Here is a 24,083-nt window from a genome sequence, read left to right as displayed (position 1 = left end):
TGCCCAGTAGCCCCGGGGCCTGGCTGCCCCCAGAGCAGCCTGCCTGGCTGAGACCCTCATGGGCATGGCAGGGCCTGGTGCTAGGCACGGCACTGGGGGTGGTGGGGCTCTGCCACTCCTGCAGCAGGGGTAGTGGAGAAGGGGGAGCAAGGGATGGCCACGCTGTGCTGGATGTGGAAGTAAAGCCTTCATCAGCCTCACAAGCCTCCATGGCATCATTGCTGCATGTCCACTGATGGGGTCACCCAGCTCGGACAGGCTGGATGTGCCACCTGGGCAGGCTGGTCACAGACCTCTGAGCCACACAGGCCTGTCCCCACACCTGACAAGGGTGCTGAGAGATAAGACAACAGGGAACTAGAGCAGAGTCATGCAGCTGATGGGCCATGCACCAGTGCTGGCAGCAAGAGCCATAGTAGCCTGCTGCAAATTCACAGCTTCAAGCCCAGGGCAAACGGGGCCCCTGGCATCCCTTGCCATAGCAATGGTGGCAGCGGGGCAGGAGTCACACATACAGCCCCCATACCAAGGCAGCAATGCAGCCACGGATGGGATTAAGGGCAGGTAACTCCTCCCTCCATTTATGCCCCAGCCATGGCTCTTGAGGGCAGCTGAATTGCTATCCCTGCTCCCTGGCAAGCACCCTTGGGGTGGGAAGGCCCTGGGCCACCAGGCACTCAAATCCCCCCAGGGATGGCTGTCCCTTGGCACCCACTCTGCCACCAGCATCATTACACTACTCCCCTTCCCACCAGCCCTCCCTGCCCCGTGGGATCATGTCAGGCACAGCCCCATCCCCCCAGCCTCGCGTCCCTCCGTGCCCCTCACTGACCTCTGGCCCCACGGCTTTGTGGCTGCTGGTGGGGGAGGTGCAGGGGTCAGGCGGCAGCAGCAGCAGCTCCTCGGCAGCGCCGCTCCCGTGCTGTGCCTCCATCAGCCTCACTGCCCTGCCACCAGCTGCTGCTGCTGTGGGCACCCAGGCAGGCAAACACCCAGCAGCTGAGACATCCCCCCTTGACACCTGCAGCCTGGCCGGGAGCTGGAGCTGCCCTCAGCTGTGCCAGCCTGCCTGTGCCCTCTGCAAGGCAGCTTTCCCTGCCCTGGCCCTGGGATGTGCCTTGGGAAGTGTGTGACAACCCACAGCATTGAGACCAAGTGGATCCAGTGCTCAGGGCTGGCACCTCAGAGCAGGCAGGGATGGTGCCCACCAACACAGATGCTCAGAGGAGCTCGCCAAGCACCCAGCACCCTGTTTGGGTCACCTCCCATGGGGTGAACTCTGTGGTCACCATCTGCATGAGACAGCAAGGTCCTAGTGGACCATATTCCTCCTGGCCACAGCCTTCTTGGTGGTGAGTGACAGCACTGCACAGCATTCCTGTGCCCACAGTCACCCCATGGCTACATCCTCCCCCCAACCCCACAGCAGCTGAAGGGACAGGCTGTCCTGGCCAAGTATCCCCAGCCCTGCAAGAACCATGTGCTGCCCAAACCACAGCACCAGGCATGTCATAGAATCACAGGAGCACAGAATGGTGGGACATCTAGAGCTCATCCAGTCCAATCCCCAGCTGAAGTAGCTTCTCCTCAATCAGGTGACACAGGAACATGTCCAGGTGGGTTTGGAAACCTCCACAGGAGTCTCCACACCCTCCCTGGGCAGCCTGTGCCAGGGCTCCCTCACCTCAGCACCAAACAAGTTTTCCCTCAAGTGGAACTTTTTGTATTCCAGCTTATGCCCTTGTCCTGCCACTGGGCACTACAGAAAATGTGTCCCACCCACCGTTTAGGTACTTTAATGAGGTTCCCCTTTACTCTGCTCCAGATTAAACAGCCCCAGTTCCCGCGGCCTTTCCTCGTAAGGAAGATGTTTCAGTCCCCTGATCATCTTGGTGGCCCTGTGCTGGACTCTCTCCAGCAGTTTCCTGTCCCTCTGAGCTGGGACTCTCTGAGCTGTGCCCAGAACTGGACACAGGACTGCAGATGAGGCCTCACCAGGGCAGACTAGAGGGGGAGGAGAATCTTCCTTGACCTGCTGCCCACAGTCCCCAGCCCCTGGGCTCTTCTTCCCCAAGGAGGTGCAGAATTAAGGAGCTCTGGTCTTGCTTTGCCTGTTTCCCATTGATTCCTGGGTTCCCATTGTCTGTCAGTCTCCAGCACAAGGCGTTTTTTAACAGTCAGTACTGTCACTCTCTGCTCCTTCCCCTCCCAAACAACGCTATGGCTGTCTCATACTAGTGGGACACGGTAGCCCACAACCCCAAAGCCCTGCTCCAAAAGCAGCCTGGCTCCCTCCCTCTCCAGGCCAAATATGACGCTCAGCCCTGATGGAACTCCACTTTTTCTCCTGACCTCAGGAAAAGCTGCAGCCTTCCACAGGCCAAACCCCACCCAGGCAGCTCGCTGCCTCCAGGGCTGAGCAAGAGGAACCAGCATCAAGCTCCTCTGAACCTCAGCCACGGCGGCAGGGGCAGGAACAGCCTCCCTCTCCCCCAGCTCACGTGCAAGGCGCTTTTCAGGGCGAGCACAGCAGGGCTGCAGCACTTTCTGCGTTAATAGCAAGCCTGTGCTCAGCACAGGGGAGAAGTGGGCGAGGAGATGAAATAGCAGAGGTGGCCACGACACGCAGCTGGGCACAACAACGGGGCTGCAGCCCGGAGTGATGTCATCTGCAAGCAGCTAAATGCACGGGGAATAAAGGAGCCTGCAGCTAGTATTTCAGCCTTGCCTTGCAAGGCTATTTTTGCTTAGATTGCCAAAATGTAATTACAGCTAAATCCCCCCTAACAAATACCCGAGAGCAGCAGGGGAGAGTTGTATTTAAAAGGAATTTTAAGCAGCAGCCACAGTGGTACCTAACGGCAGCCAGGAAAGCAAACCGTGCCTGGAAAAGAGCATTTGGTTGAGAGCTGGTGACAAAACAAGTGGCCAGAGCAGGAACAGGACCATGGGGGTCTCGAGGAACAGACAGAGGGATGCCACCAGAGCTTGGGCATCTGCCCTGCTCCCTGCTCAGGCAGGTGTCAGCAGGCACAAGCTGCCTGCCCACAGGGCACAGTCAGTCCTTGCTGTCAGGGCACTGAAGGCTTCTAGAGACGGCCTAAGGCTGACACTCTCAACATGGAAATCAAGTCCTTCAGAAGACTGCACATTTTAAACCATTTCCTCTGCCAGCTTGGGCTGCTCTCAGTCCAGGCTTCAGCAATAACACGAGGAATCTGCAACTGGAGCTGTGAAGCTGAAGGTCTCTCAGTGCCCAAGGCCGGTGCTTGTCCTGCAGCCCCTGCTCCTGGGGACTGTGCAGAGCAGGCAGGCCAGGAGATGTGCCCCATTTCAGGCCCGAGGCAAAGGCTCTATTAAAGCTGAAAGGCAATTGCATGACTCCCTAAGGAAAAGGGGAAAAGGCTGGAGCTGTTAATGAGTACAATTAGTGTTGTAGTCAAGCGGAATCAGAGGAATAATTAGCTCCTATTGTTTCGCTGCCATCCCAATCACAGCCTTGCTGGCTTTGCAGGCAGCAGCCTGGGCCACCACCCTCTGCTGCACCCACAGGGAGTCCAGTTTCCCAGAGGGATGGAGACTTACAAACCTTGGCTCCAACACAGGGCAGCACTGCTGGCTCTCCACAGAGAGAGAGGCAAGGCAACTAAGTCACACCGAACACCTCTCTGTGCCAGTTTAAGGGAAGCTTGCATCGCTCTCACCAAACAAGGCTGGGTGCAAGGCACTGCTAACCAGGGACTATGAAGAAGAGGCAAAGACAAAGCAAGCATCTCATTTTAAGCAAGACATTGCACCTCCTAACTCCACTGCCCAGATATCCCCACAAATACAGCAAAATTTGGCCACCCCTGGCACTTGGGGTGCCTTGCTGCTTCATGTAGGTGGGCAGCTCAGAGGAAGATGCTTTGTGGAGCTGGCAGAAGCAAGCCTGGGGCTTCACCACAGCCTAAGAGAAATGCCATGCCATCAGTTTTCAGATGGAGGCCCCCACCCTCCCCAAAAGAGAGACCGAAAGAAACAAAGAGACCCAATAATTTATTGGCAGAGCTGAAAGGGGGCATTTGAAAACCATAGGGCTGACTCTCAACTGGGATGCTCCTCCCAGCTGCAGAGAGATTTATAACACTAGCATCCCTCAGCAAAAGGCTCTGTCATTGGGGCAGAATCCCAGAGATCCTGCAGGCCACGTAGAGAAGGAGAGGAAAGTGCTGCAAGCCGCGGCCCCGAGGGCACGCTGCTAACTGAAAGGTTGGCCTCCCCCCCACCGCTAAAAAACGTTTGTGTATGACAAAATCAGCCTGTTGTCACCGCTGCTGGAGGGCTCCAGATGGATCCTTCCTCCAAGGAGGAGCGCGAGAGAGTGGCCCGTGAGTCCCTTCAGAGGTCGGAGGGCACTGGTGGAGACCCCTCGGTGCTTTCAACACGGAGAGAGGAGCTTAGAGCCAACTCTTGTTCTCACAATGTGATTTTTGTGTTTCGAAAGCTTGAATTGTCCCTGGAAAAGAGGGAAGAAAGAGGTTGAAGGTGTGCACTCTTTCAGATCACAGCACCTCCCATTCCTCCCACCATGGCTACCAGTGTTGCCATCCCTGGATGTCACTCAGACCTCCTGAGCAGATCTGCTTTCTAACTAGAGACTTTCTGCATGAGTCAACCTGCTCTAGAGCACTTGGAACACAGGGAGATCCTGGGTCATGCCCATTCACTGGGGAGAAAAAAAAGTGTCATCTCCTGTCAGCAGAGCCTATGATAGGCTCTGGAAACCTCCCTGGTCAGATTTTAGTGTTTAAACATCCTGCAATATGTCTTCCTTCCCAAACATTGGTCCTCAGGGATTCTGCTCAGAGCACAAATACACCACTGGTCCAACATCCTCCTGCCTCTGTCCCTCACATTTAGGCTTCTTTTGTCATGCTGTCAACACACGTAGCTCTCTGGTCTCTCCTCCCTTAGAAGAACATCTAATCTGAGAAGGACGTTTCCCTCAAGTTTCAATAGAGGAGTTTCTTCAGCAGCTTTTACTCACATGAGCACAGCCACGTGAGTCGCAGGGGCTACTGACAAGGCAAGGACTACTGGTCCACAACCTTCCTTTGTATAGTCTGGTGGCACATGGCAGCAACTGGATGGGGCAGGTGACAATTGTTGACTGCTAGCTAGCCTGGGAGCAGCAGCAGCAGGCAAAGCATATTTACACATTAATAGAAAAGTGGTGTGGGGTTTTTTTTAACTCAAATGGAAATAAATGAGATTACAATTAATTTGAGAGGAGAGGTCTGGCAGCTCTTCCCATAACAGGGACAGAAAGTTGCCCAAACCAAACACCTAGGAATGCTCCAGCACACACCACACTAAATGGGCACAGCTGTGTTGAAGAGCAAAGGCAGCAGCTTTGGAAGCAAGGTGCTCTGCAGGGCTGCAAAACCCTGCTTAAAACCCTTAAACTCTGTGCTGCTGAGACTTGCACAGTACCTGTAACACTGCAGCACAGCTCATGCTGGAACATCTCCAGGAGGGAGGCTGGAGAGCTGAGGAGCAGAAGGAAGTAAAAAGCACTCTCTATTAGAGAGCTGAACAACTTACTCTGCTATGACATGACAGCAAAACCAATGCTGGAGGCCATCTGCAGAAATCTGGGGTTCACCTTAGCACTTGCCAGGAAAGTGGGCTGTGCTGCCATGTGGGAACATGACTCATTAACTGGATTCCAGTTAATCTGGCTTTCTATCCCACAGTGTACCTTCACCCATGCCATCTACCTCAGGAGGACAGCACACTTTTGGACAGGTCTTTCTACATTTTCCCTCCTTTCACCTTTATCAGGGTGCTCTCTGCTCTTTGCTGCTCTCCCTGTTCAGCACAGATAACCCAATACAGTTGGGAGCTAAATCAACTCTCTCCCTGTCTCCCTATACACTTGGCACATTTACTGCCTTCTGAGACTGGTGAGCTGGTTTCTTCTGGAAGGTCACTTGAATGTCACCTAACAGTAACAACACTACTAGATGCCTGTGTCACATTCTGTAACCATGGATCCTCACAAAATGTCCAATCTGTGAGGAGAGAGATCTTTGACTTCAGAGCAAGCTGCAAGAACATTGCCCAAAGCTGTATAGGGAGGTTTTGCGATCCCCAGTGCCCCTGGGAGCTTGGCTGTGTCAGGCACTGGGCAATGCAACGCTTCCTCCCAGCGTGTTCCTCTGCCCTGGCACTTGGCAATGAAGCAATCCCACTTGGCTACAACCAAACACAACTCTCATCACCAGGCCTCCTGCTAGTCCTTTTTAAGGAAAGGGCCTGCTATCACGGAAGTGGGCACTGGAGGGGGAAAACAATCTGAGCTGCAAAGCTCACAACAGCCCTGAGCTCATCTTGGCTATTTTCTCTGCACATGGTCAGTTGCCACTATGAGAAGTAGCAGGTGGTTTCATCTCATTAGCCCCAGCATCGTTATTTCTAAATACAGTAGCTACTGTGTGTCCTTCCTGAGCAAAGCTTTTACTGACAGACTAATTTATTCTGCTCCAGCCCACTGTCAAAAGCAAAGGCACGTGTGCCAAGCTCCAGGTGCCTCCCTCAGTGTCCATCACATGGATGTGCTTAGCATTCATTTACCACTCCATGTCTGCTTACAGTCCACCCTAGGCAACAGCCCCAAGCTGAAGACATACCTCTCAGCCTCCTGGGACGCGGTCTGGGACACAGGTGCCTTGCCCAGAGGAAGGACACGTTAGCAAAATCACACACAGCGTCACAACAGAAAATGCTGCGTGGATGGAGACCACGGGGAGTGTCGGGGGCTTTGGTCAAAAAACAATCATCATTTTTGACCCTGGGAAATAGCCAATGGCAGAATGAGCCCAGCACCAGGCCCATAAGGCAAGAGAACACGCCAGCCTACAGGAAGAGGGTTGGAAGCTGAGAGGTATGCCGTGAAGTCACATAGGAAGAAAGATGAGGCCCTACCCTGTGCGTGACAGAGGGAGGGGGAGCGTTGGATCAGCGGCCACTGCTGTTCACCAGGCCATGAAACTCCTCCCAGGCCCTGGCAAGCCAGAGGGAAAAAAAAAATGAAACAAAAACCAAAAAAAACAGCACTTCAGATCAAAGGCTTCTTAACTTTTAACGAGAGCAGAAACATTCAATGGCGTTTGAAAGGCACTTGTCTTCAGAGAGCAAGGCAATATTCTCTGATAGCCCTAGTGGATAGCAGCATCCTTAAAACCCAGCCAAACATCTGACAGCACAGGCAACTTTAACGTTCTGCACAGACATGAAGTGTTCCCACTGGCTGCTGGTGATATAGCTACATTAATACCCAGAGACAGGTATGACCTTCCCAGTCACAACTGGAATATCCATTTCCTGTTGCTAATAAAACAGCCGATGTTGCATGCTTGTGGGAGATTGGTTTCCTTGCCTGGTTACACTCAGCCAGTTCCTGGCCTCGTGCTTCACCACACACCTGCCTATGCAGTAATCCCCCCAAAAGGGGCTTCTTTAATGCCACAAGGCTTAGTTGCTACAAAACACCTTAGATCAGGCAGCAGAATGCAACTGTTATTAGAGAGTCTCATTTCCTATTGTAGACCTGCAGTGTTAATGACACCCAGGAAAAACACGAGAGCTGCTTGAAATGAAAATGTTTTGAGGTAAGTTGGAGGGCCAGGCCTAACGCTGCACTGGCTGCTGGAGAACGCTCCTGATGGACAAAGCCAGCAGACTGAGAAATTGCTGGCTGTTTTATGGAGGCAGCATACTGAAAGCCCTCTCAGGGGAAAGATGCTGAGGTTAATGCGAGCACAGTTATTATCTTCTGTGACCAGAGACATCAAAGAACCTCATAGTCCTCCATGCCTAGCAAAATAGTGCCACTGCCAAGCCATTTACTAAACCCAGAGAGTCCCATGGAGCTGGAGGGACCTTAAAGGGAACTCAAGTCAGTCATAAAAACCCAGACCACTCTGCAGATTTTGTTGCTGCTACTTAGCAGCTACCTCACATCTTGTTTTCTGCATTGCCTCATCAGCCCACTGCAACACAAGACAGTCCAGAAACGTTAATCCTGTATTAGTCAGCATCTGTGCTAAAAGCAGACCACCAGCCTGGCTCTTACCTGAACTTTAAAGAGTCAAGCTCTCAACCAGCGTTTGTAAAAGCAGCTCAGGTGTCACATGCTGTTTTCCAGCAAAGTCACAGCCCAAACAGACAGGGAGGACACTGGCAGAGTGCCTGTCACATGTGCTCTGCCAGACTGTACACCACACACAGGCACAGTCTCGCTGGGGGCACAACAAAGAGGGCATAACAGGAAGCTTGTCACTGGGGCATGCAGCCTGGCATTTGTGACACTGTCCTTCCCAGGCCACAGGACAGCAAATCACGCTTTTGAAAGGGCTGAATGTGAAACCCTAAAGATCACTGACTTCAGCACCACCAGCACACACCTGCTGCGTGCTCCTGCTCTTCCCAGTTCAAAACTGTTTCAACAGAACTTACAAGAAGCAACTAAATCTCCACAGTTCTGCAAGAACAGGCTCCTGTGAACTACCAAGGTCTAAGAGAACCTTTACCTACTGCTGGCTATGTTTTCTCCTCTGTCTCCCTCCATCCACAGTTGCACAAAATCCTCCTCATGTAGGATGGACAAGTGACTAACAGCCCAAAGACACACAGGATCTCTAGCTGGCCCTCAGCCAGGAGCCCTTGAACCCAAACAAAAGGTAAGAGAGAAAGACAGCAAAGGCTAGACACAACAGGACAGGACACAGGACATGGCTGTGGCACATTAGAACACCAGGTCAGACCTGCAACTCAGTCTGACCTTCAGCAGTATGCTGCTTGGAGGACAGAAACCCACAAGTGGCTCATTCTAGGCAAGGCAGCAGCACAGAAGCCCCTGAATGGGACTTTGCCCCTTGAGTTTCTCCAGACACAGCACCCTTCAAGGCCATGAGGCCAAGAAATCTTCCAGAAAAAGGAAAATTGCCCATGTCACACAGGCACCATATGGTCCCAGACACTGTGGGCACCACTGCCTCTCTCCAGGAGAAATTTAGGAGAAATTCTGAATCTGAAGGCCTCTTAGCTGCTGAATACAGGCTGGAAAGCTATGCACATCCCCAGCCTTGTCAAAAAGGCTCCACCTTCATGTCTTCCCTCCAGCCTCCCATGCCTTGTATTTTGACCACACTTCCATCACCCATAATCACATCTTCTGCCTTTCCCCTCCCACAGTTCTCCCCAAATCTGTAACTGCTGTTCTCTGCAGGCAGGACACAAGGACAGAATATTTGTCAACATAATCGATAATTTATTACCCCTTTCAAACCAAGGAGTTCCCTGTTCCAACATCCCAATAACATCATGCACATAGTCCTTCAGCTGCCAAGTCCTTCTCAGACATAAAGAGAAAAAGCTCTTCCAGCCAAGAATTTTTAAGCCAAGACCCTCATACATATTATAGCACTAATTACTCCAACTATCTGCTGACTTGACTGAAAAAATCCACCAGGATGTGTCTGCCCTAATGTACCTAAACTCTGCTAGCAGAGCAAACAGCTCTCCATTCTGTACAGAACAAGGCTGCCAGTTAATTTCATCTGGCAGAATCTTTATGACCTGTGACGTGCCAAAGGCACAGTGCCAGACAGTCTAAGAGGTTATTTTTATGTATAGACATTTTTAGTACCTTATTGCTCTACTGTCTGCGCAGCAATCAGATAGATACTCAGCGAATTGATCCCCAGCACTGAGGTTATTCCCTTTGAACAGATGGGAAATGGAAACATTAGCAGGCTAAATAAAGGCAGCCAGAGCTGCTCTACCACACTCAGTCCTGACCCACAACTGATGGAACTCCCCACCTTTTCCCCCCACTGCCCAGGGTTAGGACCCAGGCAGGCTCCCTTTGTCCCATCAATAAGTTGGGGATGAAAGTGCAAAAAGGAGCCACTCCAGCAAAAAGAGGAAGAGCAGTCACAGCTGCTTCAAGGGACTTTCCAGATCACCATTGTGCAAGCAGCCCTAGCTGTTTTCTCTAACCACCCACAATCTTGCCATCCTACCAGTTCCCCTTCAGTATTTCCCTGTGCAGCTCTGCCTCCTTACCACTCCCTTCCCCAGCTGAAGAAGGAGGCAGAGCTCATAGCCCATGCTTCCCTCAGTGCAGTCAGCATGGTCTGTTCCTCTCCCCAGCCTGTGTGCAGCCTCCCAGCAGGCTGAGCGCTCGCTGTCCTCAGCAGATACAGTGTCCAGTGCAGCACAGCCTCTTCCTGGGTGCTCCCCACCTTCTATCACAGTGTTTGGGACTTGTTTAAAGCCAGACAAGAATTCTGTGACGGGCCTGAAAACAAATGGCATTAAAAAATGTAGGATATCCTTCTAGCCTGAGAGAATTCTTCCACATCCATCTGTCAGTATGGCAAAGGAAAATTACAGATGCCATCGTGACTTTGAAATGAACATGTCTGAACTGACCTCTTTGAAAAAAAACCCAGAAAATAAATAGTTTATAGTCACTTCTTTGGTGAGAGTCAGGTCACTAAGATAGGGAAGCCTTTCACAAAGTCACAGACACTTCCCAATAAAGCAGGGAGAATGACTCAATGAATCCATCATTTCAAAGCCCAGCTCTATCAAAGTGCTTTTAGATTTGCAGCACCTGGAAATATTAGTGGAATTGGAGAATGGAGTGATAAATGAATTAAGCCAGTATTACAGAGACTGAGGAGCAGAGGACAGCTATCAGATCTGAAACCTCACCGCTCTCCTCCAGCTTTTATTCCTCCTCTCAGACTTGAGGGAATGAAACAACACAGCTCTCTAGAGATGGTGAGACCCAAGGCAACCTGCCTTCCACTAACAGCTATCAGGTATTGTGTATGGGTCCCATCTGCCAGCCATCTAACTTTACACAAGGTTAACCCTGCCCACATCACTGAAGATACAAAGATGACACAACTAGGACAGCAGCATTGAGGAGTTCTCACTGGAAATGAGCAAACAAATGGAAAACAGCCCTACAAAAGCACAACAGAGCTACAGAGTTATCTAAACTCTGATGTAACATGGGAGACTTCTCACAAGTACCTCACCATCAGCCCTCTAGCTCACAAACACTGATCTTCTTGCCCTACACCTGCCACTTCCATGAGGGTTTCTCTTCCTCATTCTGCACTTTTTTGTCCTGAGAACCTCGTCCCTGCAGTCTCTTCCTACCCTTATATGCATACCCTTATTCCCTCCATAGGACATCTGCTTGTTCCTGAGCTAAAATATAGTCTGACGCCATCTCCTCCAACTGCCTGCAGTGAAATGAACCCAGTACCAGCCCCATTAAGATCAACAATTCTTCTCATTTACTCCAGTCAACCCATTAGTTATCAGTGGTGGCTTTGAAAGGAAAGGAGAGTTTTATACCCTGCTCAGCTCTCACTGCAGCAGGCACTTACAAATAACTGAAGCTTTGTTTTTGGAAAAAGCAGCCTTGCTTTAGAGCTGACAGGACGATCCATAACGTCACACAGCAACCAAAACACCTCCAGCCCAGCCTGCTCAGTGGTGACCTGCTGCATGGCCACAGCTCTGCTCTCTCCTGGCAGATGAAGCAATGGTGCTGCAGTTGCCTGGGATTTCTGGATGCTACTGCAGGTAAGAGCTCTCAGCACAGGAGATGGTCACTGACCACAGTCATCAGCGCAGAAAAGAAAGGCTGATAACCCCAGGCAGGGCAAATGCAAGATAGCCACTTGTATGCTGTGTTGCTCAAATCCAAACTTAACAGTGACCACTTCCCCTTCACTCCTCTCCCAGCTGCAGTTCGCTGGCTACAGTTACGTGAATATTTTCAGTGGCTTTGTTGAGACATGACCAGGCTGTGGCCAGTAATGTTTTGCTTTCAAAAACCACACAGTACGCTTCCCAAGGCTTCAAAATTAAGAGGTTTGGGTTTTTTTTTTCCTCTCTCCCCTGAATTACAAACCACAGGGAGTGCCACTGTCCATAACCCACTGTCACTGCTAGACCATGTCACCTCCAAGGTTAACAACACTTGATGAACAGAACCTATTAAGTGGCTCACTACGTCCGAGTGCACCTCTCTCAGTCCACCTCTGCAGGAACAAAGAGAAGCAATTTCTCCCCAGCTCCTGAAACAAGTTAGCCCTCAGAATGTCACATATGTTCTTTTCAGGTGCTCAGCACTGTAACGCCTAAGGTACTATAAATCCCCTGGAATTCAGCAGAGTCCAAGAGACTGTTCTAGCTGCTCTAGCAAGATTGGAAATTAATACAGACTAGGCTGACCCTTCCACTCCCTGGGATTTAGGCAGCTTGTCAATATCACTAGTAAGAGAAAGGACAAACAAAGGAAAATTGCAATGAAAGATCTGCTTATCTAGCTAAATGTACGAGCCCCACCACTGAGAGCAGAAAGGACAGAATACAGAACAGCTCCTTGGAATAGCTGTGAAGCAACAGATACTTTTCAAACGCAGCTTGGCAGCACAACCACTTTCTGAAACAAAGAGGGCTGCAGTCTCACTGACAACTCATGAAAAATGGTGTCTAAAAACAAGTTAACATGAAATGCATCATCACAAAAGGAATATATAAAACCTGAAACGTGGGGCTCAGGTTCCACAGAAGGGGCACACTAGCAATTTCTACAGAGTGTTCATTTACAGTGTGTCAAAAGCTAATCCAGGTCAATTCACTACCTAAAAGTCAAGGTTTTGAGAAATGCCTGTTCTTTTCTCGCTAAGCGTGCTCCCTTCCCTGAAGCACAATCAATGCCAATCAAACCCTGCACATGAGCAGAGCTCTAGTGGAGAGATGCAGCACATACAAATGAAAAATGCCACGAGCCCTGCTAGCAAGGCAGCCCTGACAAAGCCTACAGCACGGCTCTTCCATTAGAGCCTTTCATAAAACACAGCCAGAGTGTGAATATAGAGTGCTGGCTAGAAAGCCCTCCCGAGTCATAAATCACATGGTACATGCACAGCATAAGTGGAGTTTATTCATGACGGACAGTATTTCAACAGGGCTTGATAGATGGGTGAGGAAAAGGAGACAGACTTTATGGAGGATGGAACTAGTTACACAAGAGATTCTTCATTAGTGAGAGAACCTTAATGATATGAAGCATTGCCAAGAAGAGTCAGACTGAAAGCTGGGGCTGTCCCGCTCTTCTCTGTCAAGGAAGCAGGCACTGTCCCTCTCTGCAGCTGCTGGGCTCGCTGCCTGCTGCTCCCAGGCGAGAGGCACACCAAGCCAGGCCGTGCCTCACCACACAAACCCCACTGATGAGCAGTTCTGCTCCCAGTTGACATGAGGGACATTAGAAGGACAGCATTGCAATCAGCACTGCTGGAGCTCAAGTGAGGCAGCAAGAAACAAACCCCTCTGTGATGATTCCCTCCATGGTGGAAGGTTAGTTCTTTAGATCTCTCTCACTAGCACACCATCAAACCAACTCCTAGCCCTCCTACCCACAGAAGAATAAGTGGGAGAGAAGCCAGTCCACCCCTAGGTAAGAATTGCTCCCAGCTGTAACCTGAGCTACTGAACTTGACTCCTGCAACACCTGCTATTCTTGGACAAGCTCATTTTGTGCCATCCCTCAGCAGCACAAAATGAAACTTGGATGCTACGCAGGAGGAACGGGCAGCAAGCAGGGCATGTTACACTGTGCCAGGGAAAGCCCACAATAACGGACCTACCATCACTCAAGGACTGACAGCTGCCAGAGCAAGAACAGTTACAGACATTGCTAGAGCAGCATTCTCTGTCCTAGGAAGTGCTGGTGGCAATGAATTGTAAGGGAAAGGCCACCTCATTTCCATTCTAAACTTGCTGCATAAACCAGCAGCACAGCTTAGGACAGCTGGCTCAATACACAGTTCTCCCTACAGAGACTGAGAGAAGTCAGACACCTCCCTCTTTCCACTACAAAGCCGCATCACCACAGTCTGCAGTCTACTCCTGCTGAATGGGAGTAAAATACCCAGTCATGTGTCTATGAGCCCTTTGCTGGCTCGTGACATAGACAGAGAGTCGATAGTGCCCTCTCCTGGCAAAAAGTGCACGAGGACTGTTACTGGCAAAATCACAAGATTCCAGTAACAGAAGTGGGAACTTTCAGAAACCAAAACTGCCTGAAAAAGATGCAGTTTAATAATAATTTCTTCTTCCCTTCTCTTTCCCACACATATAGGAGGGAGGGCCACGTGGAACACCAGATGCCTACAGGCAGTTTAAATGAGACTTCTGTATTGCTGCTAGTGACCCACATGCACAATTGGCCACAACTGGAAGCCAGCTATCTGCTCAAGCCAGGACTGACCTCACCAAACTGCCTGACAGCACACTGACGATGGGGTGATTACTACGTGGAAAGGACAAGCTAGCATAATGACAGGAAGCCACAGAGGGTACTTGCACCTTGATTACAGCTAGATTAGAAAGCTCACTGCACTATCCAAGTCTTAGCAATTTGTTTCCCTTCTTTTTCCGGCTACACCTTTTCAAGTGTTAATTTAACCAATCTGACCTAATCAGTGCATTGCTTTCTAATGCAGTTAAGGAAAAAAAGGGAGGGAAAATTACATTATTCACCTCTAACTAATACCTATAGATGCAATCTTTCAGCACTTTGTGGGAAATAAAAGTCACCCTGAATGGCCTGGTATGGTAAGCTATAATAGGTTTATTTAAAAATACAGCTGTCCTCTCTGTGTACTGTGATCTTCCAGTCTTGTTAAAGAGCCTCTGTCACCAGGGCCTGGAAGACTTAATATACGACGTTTATTATGATTAGAAATCATTTGTACAGCACTGTAAATTCACACAGCACTTTCCCAAGACCATTTATAAGTCTAATGGCACCATAAATCGCCGTTAGCTTCCGCACTTTATTCCCCAGAATCTCTATTTATTCAAATGATCTCGTCCCCCCCACTGCAATCTTATCTTGGAACGTATCGAGCCACGGCCCCACACTGGGCTGCCCATCTCCCAGGCGACAGGCTGAGCACATTGCTAAAAAAGCCCCAGTCTATGCACTAAAATTAAGTGTTTACTATTAGAAACAAATGCCCCTAACAACAGCATGATAAGGACACAGACATTTGGCTTTCAAAGCACACTGGCAACAAATGCTGCCACCGGTATTACTGCTCGCCGCCACCAGCCCTCATGCATGAGCGCTTCTTTCAGTCCTTGCAATCTGCACCACGATGCTCGAGCGCACATGCAGCCAGCAGCAGGCCCTCCCCCTGCCACCACACCTACTTGATGCTGTCGGTGTGTGTTTTATACTCCATGATGGTGTTGGGAGGTAGGTTGAGCACTCTTCGCAACGTGTCGCGGATGCGGGCCGTTGTGGCCTGGTCGCTGGCCGTCTTGTTCCATATGGAGATGATATCCTCCTGCAGAACAGCACGGGAGGGGTAATGCAGACACCACCTTCTGTAGCCAAGTGGAAGCACATGCCACCTCTGCCAAAGCACTTACCTGGAATCGGACAGAGACGACTGCCCCGCAGATTTCCTCCCCCACCATGAACTGCTCTCCCAGCATGGCCAGGATGAGGTTCTCCCAGCACCGTGACGCTAAGCCCTTGCGCAGACGGATAATCCATTTGCCACCATTTTTGTTGGCATCATCCTAGGAAGAGGGGCGAGAAATCTATTTGTTTTCTTCCAGTTATTCTACTGCTTCCCACAAGACAGCAGAGCCACAGAGAGGAGCACATATTGATTGGGTAGGGTGAGGGACAGAATGGAGGTATTTTCAAGCAAAAGCATTTTGCTTCTCCCCCACAAAAGCAGGGACAGACTTAGACCACTTACTTGGAATATAAAGTACTTGAAACAATGACTCTCAGCACTCCAGATGAAGTTCTATGCACTGGAAACTTGAGATCTAGTGTTTTGATCCCACTAACAAAAGACTATCACCAGCCTATCAATCTGGACACAGAACCAGAGACAAGGACCCTAAAACTATTCCTAAACCAGACATGGATTCTCCCTTTGTCTAATCCTCAGAACTAAATGTAGTTCTGCTTGTAAACAGGAAAAATCCCTCATCATAGAACACAAAAGGCAGGGAAAGAGTTTGCAAAGTGAATACTTCAAAGGAAGTGAAAAGTTGATAAATACTTTCCTTCCACATTTCCAGGAATGGGCTCACAAGTTAACACAGAAAGGACCAGTCCCTTCTCTGGCAGCCCCTAATCAAACACCATACAGCTGGATGTTTGTTCCAGACTCTGGTGACACAGGGAAATGGATCTTCCCTCCAAAATTAAGGGGAGAGAATAAAGAAAAAAGTTGTGCTAAGCACTGTCACCTCAATATTGTGACTCTCTACAATGCATCTGAAAAAGCTGAAAACTGCTAGAGAGTCCCCTGCTTCCCAGATTGCACACCTCTGGCAAACAGCAGCTCCTACTCTGAATGGAGCCCTGCAGCACTCTGGTACAACACTGTAGCTGGGAAATCTTACAGGGTGAGAGGAGAGTCAGAGAAGTGACAGGGAAGACAGGTCTAGGACAGAAACAGAGAAGAAAGGGTAACTCAGAGGGGACTGAACAACACAGGACATCCCTAGCCAAATCCCCAGCAATCCCCTCTGCCAAGCTGGGACTCACATCAGAGATGCTAGGCAAGGCAACACAACCCTTCTTAACAAAGGGGTTAAGGCTTTAGCCTTAACATTTCTCCAGATCTCAGATACAACTAAACATTTGTGTGTTCTCAGGACATCCAATACTAACAAAGCAATCCTGAGCAAACATGGAAGTGCCAACCTGACAGCAGCATTCACCAGACTCTGAGTCTTCAGGTGTGTGCTAAAGCCTGTACTGAAAGGGGAGGGCAGCAGCTACGGACACAGCTCAGAGGATGACAGCAGCCACACGGGTGGTGAAGAACCCAAACCAACACAGTCCTAGGAATGTGGCATACTGCTTTAAGATGCAAACCAGTTTCTGATTAACTATCCTTGTTTTCAAAGTCGATGGAAAGGAGCTTGGGTTTAACGCCTCCAAATCTTCCACAATGACTAAAGGGGGTCAGATGAGAAAATGGTATTGCTCAAAACATTTCAAAGTGGTTTAAGCAGCTCCAAGGCTAGAAAGAGAACAGCAATTGGGAGGCAGATGCTGTACTGTGTGGTTTTTGGTTATTGTTAGTTTTCTTTCAGGTTAAACAAGCTTCAGGTTCAGTCAAGCATTTGATTTCCCTTTACCGGAGTAATAATGATCTGCAGCCCAGTAAAGCACCAGGGAACATTATGCTTAGTGCCTCTGACTTTACCCAGAAAAGGCACAGATGGATACAGAAAAAGATCAGAGCTACAGGCACACACGTATGTGCCTACAAGAATGACAGTAAGAAGGGTTAGTTTGGAAGAGAGCAAAAAGAGTACTATAAAGCAGGCAACAAAGGGATGGCCAGCAACAAGATTCCAGATCCTCCTCTATAAATACAAGAAGAGAGTGGGGCTGGAAGTAAAAAATACCCCAAATCTCTCCATTCCCTCCTAAAACAGCTACAGGGAAATACTTTATAGAAATTCTGGTATCATTGAGTTGTAGACTCTGAGGCTGACACATTTTCAGAGCAGCTAGCTCACTAGCAGCCCAAAGAGGGTTAAACGTTTTACACAAATTGTATTTGCAGTAACTGGCTATAAAACACCTTGCTTAAAATAATTGCCAACTAGGGTCACATATAAATTTCTCAGAACCAAGCAGCATAATTAGGTACTTCAGAGCAATACATAAAATCCTCATATAGCCAATGGTATTGGTCACTGCTGGAAGCAGGCCAGCAACTGGAAGAATGATTTGCTGGGCAAAGGGTTTTTTTAACAGATTTGGGTTGGAATGAACAGAAACAAAGTGCCTGGAATCAAAAAAAAGCACATGAAGGGCTCAGCCTTCTTTCCATCTCCAGCTCTACGCTACAGCTGTAAGCTTTTAACCACACGCACTTCTTCCTTCCTTATCTGAAAAAGGAAGGCTGGATTCTAAACAGCTCTGTTGAATTCCACCTGCAGCCAGCCAGTCCTTCCACAGGCAAGCCCCACACTGCTGTCACTGGACAAAGCTACAACAAAGGACAAGTGTCTACATGAGATGCAGAGCTTAGCTAGGGTCCTGCTTTCATTGGGCTCCAGGCAACTGGAGTTCTTGCAACCTTTGGGGAGGCACAGCCAGCAACTACCCACATCTTCCCTCTCCTCTGCCAGAAGCTCACAGGACTGTGAGGTTACAAGGAACAGAGTTCTGAGGACAAGCTTACAGGAAACTCAGAAGAAAGGACTGCACCTAAGAGAAGTCTGCCACTTAAGGACAAGAGTCCATTCACTGTAGACAGTCTCCTGCAGAATACTCTGGGAAAATAGCAATGCAGAAATGAGAGCTCCAACTCACCTCCCACATGGGTTTGATTCCCTCTTTGAAGAGATGGAAGTCACTATGGCCTGTCAGGTCCCCAGGACGTACCATGTGACTGTAAAACCGCCAGAACTGCTCCACCTGCAATGACAGGAACCACACAATGAGGCTGCTCAAACTGTTTCACAGCCAAGATTCCTACAGAACCAGGCTTCCCTTTCTACAGCAGCTGGCCAAAGCCACCTTCCCTTCTAATTTCTTGTCACAAGGGTGTTGATTAGGATACCCAACAGTAGGATCAGAGCTTAGGTGCCTGTTTCTGACTGGGTCTATTACCAGGTGACTGTGTGAACTACTCAATAGGTGCCTCCAAAGTCATTTGCTGTTTGTCTTAAGAAACCTGTGCTAAGATAGTTGCTGTTCTGGAGAACAGTTCCAAACACATCCAGTAGATCCTACTGCCCAAACTTTCCATCAGTAGATGTGTGTCAAGTGCATCAGCTACAGCCAAGCCTCTCTGCACTATCCACATCAGTCCTGCATTAGCCACTGCTCTCTTTTTAGGAGACTGTAGGAGCCTCCAAATGAGACTTTTACTTTAATTTTACTGTATCCAAGTTTTAAGACAAGAGACACATTCTGGTGCTGGTTTAAGACCTTAAGGCATTCAGAGTTTTTATTTAAATACCTCTTATTTCTTTTTACAGTCTGCCATGGTACACTTTGACCTCAGCTGCCCAGGCAGGAATTTGCTTTGATAGCCAATAAAATTATGAACCAAGACTGAGATGGGGTCAGAAGCAATCTGTTTGTCAGACACAAATGCACACACACATTCTTACACTGAGTGAATATGCCCTCCAGTGGTTAGCATTTATATGCCTTCTACTGAAAAGTCAAGAACAAACGTGAACCCAGATTCAGGCTCAGAGAATTCTTTATGAAGCTTGTTCTTTCTCCTCCTTAAACAGAATTTGGCACCAAGCACATTATCAGATCTGCTGGACAGTGTCTCTCTATCCTAACTGGACTCAATTCCAACTTACAAAAGCAACCACAAATTCCTTGCAGTAAAGAGCAGACAATGGAATGGTTGAAGTTCTCCCTCTAAGGAGCTAAAAATCAATGTTAAGTCTACATTGATTTAACAGAGTGAAAAGTTATTGTCAGATCAGCAGCAGCAGCCACATTTTTCTTTCACTGAACCAAAAGTACTTGCCCACACAAGACAAGTGGTGCCTCTACAACAGAGACATCCTTTGCTTATATATCTTGGGATCTTAACAACAGCTTATCACTGCCAGTACCATGCACCAACACAACACTGCCTTTCCAAGATATACTCATTCCAGGAACAAAGCATCACAGAGTGGAGGGGGAAAGGGAGAGCAGTTTGCCCTTTAATTAACTTCACTGCAGCACCAAATTGCACCTCAGTCATCACTTTCAGACAGACAACAGGTCACCAGCTGCTTGTGTATGCAGCACATCAGATGCTTGTTCCAGAGCCTTTGTGGTGGAAATACAGGCAAGAGGAAACTATGAGGGGACTGTACAGTCTTTGCTTCATACCTACACTGCATCCAGACATGTTGTTCCTTTCTTCTCTTGCTTACCTGTCACGTTCTGCTCCAGCTAGCAAACTTAAGCTACATGGAAGCACTTCCTATCATTATTCCAGCTACTACCATTACTGCAGGCACAGATGTCTAGCACAGGGCAGAAGACAACACACGTCACCTGCTGTAGGTAATTCAAGAACTCATACACAGGTCACTGCAAATCGCTCCCCCTCCTCTGTTCCTGCCAGCAAGAGCCCAGGCTGCAGGTGCACCCACACAGCACAGTGACTGTGCCTTGCCCAGGAGGCATGAGGACAGCAGGGGAATACTCACGGAGGCAAAGGTGCCGATCTGTTTGATGTTCTGTTCGTAGCTCTGCGAGCTGGTCGGCCTGCCGGGCGTGCGCCTCGAGTACCAGAAGGTGTAGTTGTACTGCAAGGGGTGCTCGGCAGGCCCTGGCACAACAGCCTGCAAACACAAAACCTGGTTTACCCCTGACATGCTCCTCTAAAAGGGGAAGGGGAGAAATTCCATTCACAGTATCAGAAGTGCACACGTTCCTGTCCTCACAGACTATCAAACAAACGGCTGATCCTCATCTTTACAGAAAAGTACTCTGTTAATTGTCTGAAATTGCTGATTAGGCAAAGCAGCAGCTGACCACTTCCAAGAACAGCAGAAATGGGCAGTGCAGGAATGGCCAAGGAAAGAGTAACTTCAGCACTTGAGAGTGTCACAAAAAGAAGCAAGTCTCACAACTATTAGAGGCAGAACTACTACATTTTCCTTTAGTCCTTAACAGGGCCCGTCTCAAAGGGAAAAAAAACAGACTGAAAAGAGCAATGTGAGAGCTTTAACTTTTTCAAATGAAGAAAAAAAGACACTCTACCTCTCTGGGAAGAACAAGCCCCATTTGTATTAAATCATGATTCAAAAGCAATTACAACTCTTCGGTGACACCAACTCCCTCAAGCAACCAACACCCCAGCACTCTGGCAGGATTAGCCTGAGAACTCGTTACGTCAGCTTTGGCACAACCCATCACTAGCAGAGGGCAGTGATCATTTTCAGTTTCCAAAACACTCATTTCTGATCCAAAAGACTTTGAAGAAGCATGAAAAAGGCTAATGATAATTCATTAACCAAGACCCAAAACTGACCAAAAAAGTCCCCAAAAGCTCTTATATTGTATTACTTGACATTGGTACAGCATTTACCAGGGTTTCAGTCTCTTGCTCTACAGAAAGTTGACAAGGATTGCATTACTTTAGACAGAATACTTTTCCTAAACACAATATTAAAAAAGCCCAAATCAGGGTGGATATGTGCCTTCTGAACTAGGCTACACGACACATACAGAGATCTGTCTTGAGAGTTATTTCAACAGTGACACAAATGCAGCCTGACAAATCAACTGCAAGACACTACCCCCCATCAATTAGTCCTTCCCCCACACCCTCTTCCAAAAAAAACCCACTTCTGGGGAAAATAAAGCTTTATTTCTCACTTCTTTTCAAAAGCCTGGCATAGTACTAGCTGCATTTGTGCAGGGAGCATTCACCCCTCAGAACATATACCTTCAAAAGCTACATCAAATTATCCAAATGCTAATGTAGTCCCTCTGTGTTCATTACACCAGTAACAGCACATTAAGTGACCACAGCCCATCAAGACATATTTTCCTTAACCTTCAACTGACTCTTTAGCACTCCCACATCATGCTCTAGCGATGGAATGCAGACACCAGCACCCTACCTTCCTCTTGGTAGTACTCTGTGGTTTCTCCCGATCGTTCTTTTCCTTCTCACCGTCTTTCTGTGTGTTATTCTCCTCGTTCTGGTCATGGTCTCCACTATCGTCATCTTTCAATCTGATGAAGAAGAGAGAAAGTGAGCCTTGCACCTCACAGCTGAGAAGTCTCATACCTGGCCCCAGCAATCTCTGCTTCCAAGTTCCTCCGTGGTACAAGGGCCATAAATGTTTGTAAATGTACACTTGACAACACAGAGCAAAAACTACCACTCCTTTGCGTGCCCAGAGCCCACCACAGGTATCTTAGGCACACACTTTTAAGCAGAAGTGAGCAACAAAATGCTTTTTTAGAACAAACACAAGCAGTTCACACTAGACACAAATCCACCACGGTAAAACCCCAACTACCATCAGGATCCCTTACTATGCAGGAGACCAACACAGAGACCCTGCGTTGTAACTTTGCGGTCTCCCACACGCAGCTCCCCACACCGCCAAGCCCAGAAGACGCAGCCCCTCAGGGGGGCCGAGGCCACGCCAGCGACCTTCCCCCGCACAGTTCTCTCCGCTCGCCCCATTCCCTGCCAAGGGCCGGAAAAGATAAGCGAAAGCGGGGCCAAAAGGCAACCGGCGACTCCCCGCGCCGCATGCTGAGGGATGCCCTGCCAAGAGCACAGGCTCGTGCGGCCGCACGACGACCCCCCCTGCCCCCCCAGACCCGCATCCCCTCCGGGCAGCAGCACCCGCGCCGGGCTCGGAGGAGATGAACGGGGCTGAGCGCGGCCCCGTGACTCATCGCGTCTCGCCCGACCGGCGCCGGGGCAGCGGCGGCGGGCAGCGCGGGGCGGGGAGCGGGGCCGGGAGCCCCGGCCGCGGCGGGATCCCGGGGACGGCCGCGCCGCCCACTCACGCGTCGAATTTGTTGTTCATCGTCGCTCGCGGCCGCCACCTCCGTCCACCTCAGCGACTTCCGCTCCGCCGCGCCCGCTCCCCAAAGCCTTCCGCCGCTTCCGGCGGCCGGCCCGGAGCCGCCCCGCGCTTCCCTCCGGCGCCGTGAGCGCGGCGCACGGCGGAAGGAGGCGAGGCGGAGGCCGCCATGTTGAGTGCGGGTCGTGGCGGGCGGGAGGAGGCGCGGCTGAGGCCTCACGCAGCGCTGGGCCCGGCAGCGCGGGCGGGTGTCAGCGCCCGGCTGCTTTATCCGTACCCATCGCTTGTCGCTGGTAGCTAGAGACTCACAGGGTCTGGAAAGCTCATCCAGTGCAACCCCCAGCCACAGCAGGGTCACCCAGAGTAGGTCACGCAGGAACTGGAGCGAGTGGGTTGGAATGTCTCCAGAGAAGGAGGCTCCACAACCCACCTGGGCAGCTCCTGACAGTGCTCCCACACCTCAACAGCGAAGTTTTTCCTTATGTTTCTGTGGAACCTCATCTGTTCCAGCTTGTACCTGCAGCCCCTTGTCCTGTCGTTGGCCGTCACTGAGCTCTGTCCTCCTGACACCCCGCTTTGTGTTTGTAAACATTAATGAGGTCACCTCTCAGTCTCCTCCAAGCTAAAGAGCCCCAGCTCCCTCAGCTCAGTCAGTCAGTCTGTAAGGAGTCTGTCCAAGCCACCTCTTGTGCTGCAGGCGAGCCCCTGGCACCAGCCCCCGTCCTTTCCCACTGTGTAGTGAGGGATGGCACAGGTCTTGTACAGCACAGCCCCCACACAATGCCAGTCGTCAGCATCTCCTAATGCTTTATGGATCCATTTGTAGGTTATCCCATGAGCACAGAATATTCTTAAAGCATTTTTAATGCTTCTGATCTCTGACATCTGGCAGAATTAGTAGATGGATCTGAGCAATGCAGTTTGTTTCTCCAACAATTTGTGGTGTGGAAGAGAAAGCCCATAGCCTATAGGTTAGGAACATGAAAAAAGGGCATTCAACATATGTAAGGTACTATGTGTCATCTGTGAGTACAGTCTCTGAGTGTATTCATCCTTACAAAGCACAGTAATGTGATGATGGTATTCCTGTTTTACTGTTTGGATGCAAAGGGCATCCCTGAAATCAAAGGAGTATGGCAAAACAGGGAAAATGGGCTCCCAAGTCCTAGGCTAAATACCTTTACCTCTGGAAGTCCCATCCTGTGGTTTTATGGGATCAAACCTGTGCTCAGAATCTCAGAAAACATAGGAAATTATTTAGAAAGAAATACTAGCAGAGATAGTGTAAAAACTCAAATAATTTCCAAGTTGGTTGCAGTTACACATAAGTGGGACCTTTGTGCCCTGAAGAACAGCTGTGCAGCTGAAGAACATATTTCAGAAAGAATGTGTTATGCAAATGCTATGGAGGCACAAGATAAACCTAATGT

The 24,083-nt window shown here is 49.5% G+C and overlaps 1 protein-coding gene across 3 annotated transcripts; it reads right to left on the bottom strand.

Annotated features, from left to right (window-relative positions):
- Positions 1 to 4,017: 4,017 nt before the first annotated feature.
- On the bottom strand, positions 4,018 to 22,778 carry EIF4E2 (eukaryotic translation initiation factor 4E family member 2). Of its 3 annotated transcripts, XM_062005712.1 has the most exons (9): positions 22,637 to 22,778; positions 21,730 to 21,844; positions 20,308 to 20,442; positions 18,449 to 18,553; positions 15,520 to 15,672; positions 15,298 to 15,434; positions 10,114 to 10,348; positions 9,695 to 9,767; positions 6,969 to 7,048 (listed from the first exon to the last, which is right to left on the bottom strand). In XM_062005712.1, the coding sequence occupies exons 1-8, from the start codon at positions 22,654 to 22,656 to the stop codon at positions 9,696 to 9,698; spliced, it is 972 nt and encodes a 323-aa protein (XP_061861696.1). In that variant the 5' UTR covers positions 22,657 to 22,778; the 3' UTR covers positions 6,969 to 7,048; position 9,695. The 3 variants fall into 3 exon arrangements, with proteins under 3 accessions (XP_061861697.1, XP_061861698.1, XP_061861696.1); XM_062005713.1 differs by lacking the exons at positions 9,695 to 9,767; positions 10,114 to 10,348 and adding an exon at positions 4,018 to 4,498 and having other exon boundaries at positions 6,970 to 7,048; positions 22,637 to 22,768; XM_062005714.1 differs by lacking the exons at positions 6,969 to 7,048; positions 9,695 to 9,767; positions 10,114 to 10,348 and adding an exon at positions 4,018 to 4,498 and having other exon boundaries at positions 22,637 to 22,768.
- Between the last annotated feature and the right edge of the window lie 1,305 nt (positions 22,779 to 24,083).

This window comes from Colius striatus, chromosome 12 (genome assembly GCF_028858725.1).
Source record: "Colius striatus isolate bColStr4 chromosome 12, bColStr4.1.hap1, whole genome shotgun sequence".
Classification (NCBI taxonomy): domain Eukaryota; kingdom Metazoa; phylum Chordata; class Aves; order Coliiformes; family Coliidae; genus Colius; species Colius striatus.
The sequence above is the reverse complement of the archived record's forward strand: the minus strand, read 5'-3'. Positions and strand labels throughout refer to the sequence as shown.